Genomic DNA, 7,278 nt, shown 5'->3' with positions numbered 1-7,278 from the left:
CTATATTCTCAGCAGCATATTGTAGCGGGTCAGGGCTGTTCGGGGTTCTGTTTGTACAGTTATGTTTTGTTTATGTTGCCATAGTGACGGGTGACGCCCTCTTGCTGCGACGGTGTGTCCTTCCGGGGTCAGAGGGCGCCCTGTGTGTTGTTGTTGTTGTTGCTGTGCGGTTGCCGCGCTGAGCAGTTAGCTAGCGGCAGTGTTCTTCTGCAGATGTCAATAAACGGCTGTGCTCCCTGGCTAGCTCACGGGAAGCAAGACCAAACGACACCTCCGTCTCCTCCTTGTCTGAGCTCGCCACAATATTAAACATTCAAGTCCCCATAAGGAGAATCATGTGCTAACAGCTGTCTAAATGACTCGGCTAAAGTTAGTAGCATGCTTGCTTTTTTTTGTCTGCTTCCACTTGTCTTTGCGCTAGGATGATGTCGGCGTAAATGTGCAGTCATTCGTCGTGTTCCCACTAGTGCTGTCAGCGTTAATCTCGTTGGCAAATCTCCGTTAACGAGCTACCCCTGCGTGGGGCTAGACGGCCAACATGTTAACGAGCTAACTGCGCTAACACACTAGTTCCCACCCATGTAATTGAGCATTGCGTGGCACATCCAACATACTGTTTTACTTTAGTCCATGACGCGCTTGCCTTCAGGGTCATACTCACATGAAAACCAAAATAATTCCAAACGCCAGATCTGAATGAGGGGGGGGAGGTTCAATTTGCCATGTTGCAAGGAGAGCTTAACTTCTGTCTCGCTAGCTTGCCCTGCGCTCTTCCTTCTGACGATGCTGTCTGTGTTGAATGCTCAGTGGATCTGCGCTCGACAGTGCAGCCTAGGCTGAGTAGTCGAACGCAGATTCACTGAGCGCTCAACACAGACAGCATCGTCAGAAGGAAAGTTGATAAAATAAATTACAAATTTTGTATTGTTCGATACATATGCGTACCGAACCGAAAGCACTGTATCGAACGGTTCAATATCGATACGAGTATCGTTGCACCCCTAATATATATATATATATAACAAAAAACCAGTAACTAAATAAAAACAAATACCACTTGAATACATACAAATATTCAACAGACCTTTAGGACAACTTGTAGAACGTTATGTAGTACAGTGCAGAACTGCTACAACACTGATTATGATCATTTACAGATACAAATAATAATATACAGATGTGAGCCAACTCATGTACAACTTTAAAAACATGTCTGTTTCAGTTTAGTAAACTTAGCAGTGTTTCCAAAGCAGTGAAACCAGAGTCCAGCATAGAGCGGCTGAGTGAATGTGGTCTGGACTCTGTGGAGGAGAGTCATGGTTTCAGAGACGCTGTAGAAGGACAAAATACCTGCTCTGTGATCCAGGTACACTCCTACTCTGGAGGAACGAGGACCTGAGACACGAGTTTGGATGTTGTTGTGCCAAAATATATAACTGTTGTTGTCACAATCTAATGACCAAGATTTGTCATTACATCCAAATCTACATTCATTCCCACTCCCTGTTCTGCTGATATTCTTGTATGCGACTGCTACATAAGCTCCGTTTCCTCTCCACTCCACCTCCCAGTAACAACGTCCACTCAGACTCTCTCTACTCAGGACCTGCCACATTATAGTGAATCTGTCTGGATGATCAGAATAAGACTGTTGTTGTTTCATTAATGTTGCTTTTCTGTTCCCCTCTGATAATAACAGCTGTGTGTGTTTGCTGTGTTTGGATCCAGTGTGATTTCACATGTATTTTAAGAATCCAGCTCTGGTCTTTGGCTCTGGTGGATCTGACAGTAAAACATCCACTTCAGTGACTGTCAGTGAGATGTTTGTCCATTCCTCTCTCAGAATGTCCTGTAGTTTATCTCTGACCTCTGACACAGCTGCTGTCACATCCTCAAAGTAGCTCAGAGGACGGATATTGATGCTGGATGAGTCTGTAGACTCACTGAGTGCTGACAGTGAGGGGTAGTTGTGTAGAAACTGGATGTGATCCTCTGTGTGTGAGAGCTGCTTCAGCTCAGCATCTTTCCTCTTCAGCTCAGTGATCTCCTGCTCCAGCTTCTCCTGAAGCTCTTTGACTCGACTCACTTCAGTTTCCTGCTGGGATCTGATCTGCTGCTTCACATCAGAGCTTCTTTTCTGGATGAGATGGATCAGCTCAGTGAAGATCTTCTCACTGTGCTCCACTGTTTGATCAGCAGACTGATTGATGGCCTCCACCTCCTGTTGAAGCAGCTTCACATCTTTCTCTCTGTCCTGGATTCTCTGCTGGATGTTTTGTCGACTCACCTCCAGCTCTCTCTGCCTCTCAGTCCTTTCTGCTGCAGCTGAGACTGTGTCGTGGCCTTTATGTTCATCCACAGGGCAGAGATAACAGATACTCTGCTGATCAGTACGGCAGAACATCTTCATCACCTCATCATGACGAGAGCAGATGTTCTCCTGGAGCTTCTTGGAGGGCTCCACCAGCTTGTGTTTCTTTAATGGAGCCACATCATAATGAGTCTGAAGGTGTTTCTCACAGTAAGAGACCAGACAGAATAAACAGGATTTCAGGCTTTTCTTCAGTGCAGACATCACAGGCCACATCTTCAGGTCCAGCATAGCAGTGATCAGCAGGAGCAGCTTGGAGTCCAGTCTTCTTCAGCTCCTCCACTAAATCTGCTAACATGGTGTTTTTCATCAAGAAAGGCCTTGGTGTGAAAGTCTGTCGGCACTGAGGGCAGCTGTGAGCTTGCTTTGTATTTCTGCATCCCAGTGGGCTTTGATACATCTCATGCAGTAGTTGTGTCCACAGGGAATAGTTGTGGGGTCCTTCAGTAGATCCAGACAGATTGAACAGCAGAATTTTATATGGTCGTTCTGAAATTCTAGCTCTGCCATTTCAGCTCTCAGTTTCATGCACAGCCAACATGTGTCTCTGTCTGCAATAATAGAAAAGTTTGTCTGAGCTTGCAGACAGACAAGCTGGTTACACCCACTCACAAATTTAAAGAACCTTGAACGTGAAGGAATGAGGAAATATGTACCGCGCGTGGAAGAGGGAAGTATCATCAGGGTTGGGTTTTTAAAAAATTTTTTTTTAGATACAGTTGTTCAAGATGCTCGACATTTTCATTTACAACAAACAGAAGTTTAACATAATTACGTGCTTTAATGACGTACATGTTATGATGCATTAATTATGTTATATTTCCACGTTAATAATATGCTTTAGTAAAGGGCACACCTATCGTAAGTCAGCAATGTTAACAAAATACTTGCTGTGCTGCCTATTTGGGACACAAAACATTATTTTTTATATCACAAACAAACAGATAAGTAAAGACCAAGAACACAACAGAAATCTACCATCCAAGTTTGCATCTGGCCCTTCTTGTTTGCTGGGGTCATGGACACATTGAGTGTCACTCGAAGCAATTCAATTCAATTCAATTCAATTTAATTTATATAGCGCCAAATCACAACAAAAGTCACCTCAAGGCGCTTTATATTGTACAGTAGATACAGAGAAAAGCGCAACAATCATATGACCCTCTATGAGCAAGCAGTTTGGCGACAGTGGGAAGGAAAAACTCCCTTTTAACAGGAAGAAACCTCCGGCAGAACCAGGCTCAGGGAGGGGCGGGGCCATCTGCTGTGATTGGGGTGAGAGAAGGAAGACAGGATAAAGACATGCTGTGGAAGAGAGACAGAGATTAATAACAGATATGATTCAATGCAGAGAGGTTATTAACACATAGTGAGTGAGAAAGGTGACTGGAAAGGAAAAACTCATGCATCATGGGAATCCCCGGTAGCCTACGTCTATTGCAGCATAACTAAGGGAGGATTCAGGGTCACCTGGTCCAGCCCTAACTATATGCTTTAGCAAAAAGGAAAGTTTGAAGCCTAATCTTGAAAGTAGAGATAGTGTCTGTCTCCTGAATCCAAACTGGAAGCTGGTTCCACAGAAGAGGGGCCTGAAAACTGAAGGCTCTCCCTCCCATTCTACTTTTAAATACTCTAGGAACAACAAGTAGGCCTGCAGAGCGAGAGCGAAGTGCTCTAATAGGGTGATATGGTACTACAAGGTCATTAAGATAAGATGGGGCCTGATTATTTAAGACCTTGTTGTGAGGAGCAGGATTTTGAATTCAATTCTGGATTTAACAGGAAGCCAATGAAGGGAAGAACGTCTCTCTTTCTAGTCCCTGTCAGGACTCTTGCTGCAGCATTTTGGATTAGCTGAAGGCTTTTCAGCGAGTTTTTAGGACATCCTGATAATAATGAATTGCAGTCGTCCAGCCTGGAAGTATAAATGCATGAACTAGTTTTTCAGCGTCACTCTGAGACAGGATATTTCTAACTTTAGAGATGTTGCACAAATGGAAGAAAGCGGTCTTACATATTTGTTTAATATGTATGCTGCAGTGTCTTTAATCTAACCGCTGTGTATATTGCCACCAGATTATTTTTTTAAATCGTGGAAAGGGTTGCATAATTTGTTTCTCACCTCTCCTCCCGGCTACACCTGGCCTCCAGCTGGCAAAGGCCCAGGAACTGCAAAACCAGTCTGAGTCTTTATGACATCCTTTTATGGTAAGGTTGGTGAAAGGGAATGTGCCAAATGTAGTATCTGTTGGTTTCAAACATTTGCAGAATTATTGTCTTAATATATTTGTCTTAATGTTCCCGCTGTTAACTTATTATCATTATATTCGAATGACAGATTGACTGGCTATTTGGTGAAGGGCTGCAACTCCTCGAGGATCAGTGTGTGCCAGTTTATGATGGAGAGTGGACCGTAGTGGCTTATTGTCAGGGGCCCTCGTTAAAGGTTTTTTTCCCAGTGCCGAGTGGTTTCTCTGTAGTTAGGATTACCTTTAAATTACAGATGTTATTCTTCTTGGTTTCTTTGTTAAAATCTGTTCTGGCATTTATTAGTGACTTTTGTTGTTAACATTTGTGTACCTCTTGATAAAATGTATGCAGCATATTAGGTTCAAAATTCAACACACTTGCTAGACTCATATTTACATGTTTGTCAGACTGGGTTTGTGAGGAATCAGAGCATAATTCGTAAACTGTGTGATTTAAAATGAAAAAAGGAGGGAATCCAAATCAACTCAGAAGAAAATTAAGTAACAAAAGCAAACCTTTTACGAGTTCAACACAAAACAGGAAATCCAACTTATGCAAAACAGACATCTTGACAACAAGAAGCTCTATATACTAGAGTTGGATTAGATAACAGGACAGATGTGGGAATACTGCACTGAAAAACGAACGAGGGGCAGGCAAGCCCAAAGAACGAAAAAAAAAAGCTTGAAAGTAAACACAAAATTTAAGATGTGAGAAAACAATCCAGCTAAATATGCGCCTTGGACTATGAAGCAAGTTAAACAAATATCTAGAGTAGCTTTCTATCATCTGAATTTACTTAATCTCAAATCAGCAATCAATATTAAAGGTTACACAAAGCTGGTTGTCAACTCAGTTCTCCCAATCTAGCAACTGGCCTGGTCACATGTAAGTGGTGGTGTTGGCAGCATCCGACCAGTCACAACTATGGATGGAAGTATACTGGCTGCAGGAGGGCTGAAGGTTTAATATTAAAAGCACTGTATGAATACTTTAAGTACTAATCTACTCAAAAATGCAGATCGTGTAATTTAATAAACTTGCCAATATCACAACTCTATCATCAGGACAAAGATAAACTGATGGACTATAACTGAGTATTATATTAATGTTTGACAGATGGTTTTAGTTTTTATTCCTTCAGCTGCAGCTCAGATTTGAGAGCAACTAAAAAATTAATATTAAAAACAGCATTCAAATGTAGGCTTAATCGTGCTATAATATATATATATATATATATATATATATATATATATATATATCTGTGTGTGTGTGTTAAAATAACACAGTAGACTGTTGCAGTTTATTATTATAGGATTAGTTTGGATTAAAGTTTATTCTGTACTGGTCCATTGCTGCCCCCTAGTGACTAATGGAAAACAGAGCAGCCGTTTGTGAAACTGATGTTGCAGAGCACGTGTCTGTTTCTGTCTTATCTTTTGTTGCGGAGCACACTCAGCCAGAATGTAAATAACAATTTTAAGGGGGAGCTAAAGACTTCTTGTCATCTTTTACCAGGTGGCAATGGTGTGTACAATTACTTGAACCTCATTTACTCGTCGCCACATTTACTGATGTCCTGGATTTTTCAGAAACATCAGTGGAGCAGGATGCTAGGCCTAAAGAGACTGACAACCATCTTACCTGGAGGACTATGATGTGTGGTATCCAACAAGAACCATCTCACTCTGAGAGTAGAGAGTGTGCTGGGATGATCCCATCTGTCCAGTAAAAGGTGTTTTTCAAGTTCTTTCAAGTTTATTCAAGTTACCAGAATTACAGTTATCAGGGTGCTTCTTAGATGACATTGACAAAACTATTCTTTGAGGTTGAAGCCAACAAGGGGAAAACAACTTCAGGAAACATGCTGAGACTTATAGAGGTGGTAATAAAACTGCAGCAAAGACCTGCTGCCCATTCCAGCAGATTCCCTTCATACGTCTGTCTCAGAATTAGATGTTATATTGAAAGGAAAGGTTGAAAAATCTCTGTCATCTTTTCCTCTTCACGCCCAGCAGGACAGAATACAGGAGCAACATTTAATTTGGACTAAACGAGTAAACTGAATGTCAGGCGACTTGCATTAAAGTTGCAGCAACTGACTCCTACCCACTGCTGCGTTCTCCCCCAGCTCATGCGAGCCCACACTGACCCGTCAGACTGGTTTGAATTTGATATCCAAGTTGCTGACGGTAAAGCAGAGATGGCAGGGATAAAGATGAGAACAGCTTGTCACAGATAAAACAGATAAAGCCTAAATATTCTTCCATTCTGCTCAGTACTGATCCTGACAGCTGCAGTTGCTCCACAATTAATGACACCCTGTCTCATTGGGCCTCTAGCGTAAAATCGACCATCTTATTGGTACTGTCATTCAATAAAATACAGTAATAATGAATAATAACTGACCATAACCATTTAAAAAGTTGTCTTGTAGAGGTGCTTTACAGCTGCTCTCACAGGGATTCAGGTTGTTTTCTTTGGAACAAGAATTGCTGGAATCCAACACAATGACATGGCTTTCTGTAAGCGGACATAGTGGACATAACTCTGCAAAACTAGGTCGCTCTTCCTGACTGAAAGACAACAACAGAAATGAGCTGAAATGAGCAACTTTCTGTGGAATGTCAGTCGTCGTCTTCTTTCGGCCGCTCCCT

At 42.0% G+C, this 7,278-nt stretch overlaps 1 protein-coding gene and 1 pseudogene across 1 annotated transcript in view; both read right to left on the bottom strand.

Moving 5' to 3' along the window:
* Positions 1-1,177: 1,177 nt before the first annotated feature.
* LOC120744911 lies at positions 1,178-2,940 on the bottom strand (annotated as a pseudogene).
* Positions 2,941-3,896: 956 nt separating this feature from the next.
* Positions 3,897-7,278, bottom strand: part of LOC120744756 (E3 ubiquitin/ISG15 ligase TRIM25-like) — a gene marked incomplete at its 3' end in the record, with an annotated part of 9,611 nt that continues 6,229 nt past the window's right edge. The window contains exon 2 of the mRNA XM_040049295.1: positions 3,897-3,914. Within this exon, the coding sequence (XP_039905229.1) occupies positions 3,897-3,914 (18 nt within the window). The remainder of the gene's footprint in view (positions 3,915-7,278) is intronic.

This window comes from Simochromis diagramma, unplaced genomic scaffold (assembly GCF_900408965.1).
Source record: "Simochromis diagramma unplaced genomic scaffold, fSimDia1.1 OVJJ01000355.1, whole genome shotgun sequence".
In the NCBI taxonomy this organism is placed as follows: domain Eukaryota; kingdom Metazoa; phylum Chordata; class Actinopteri; order Cichliformes; family Cichlidae; genus Simochromis; species Simochromis diagramma.
This window is presented reverse-complemented; position numbering and strand designations above follow the sequence as displayed.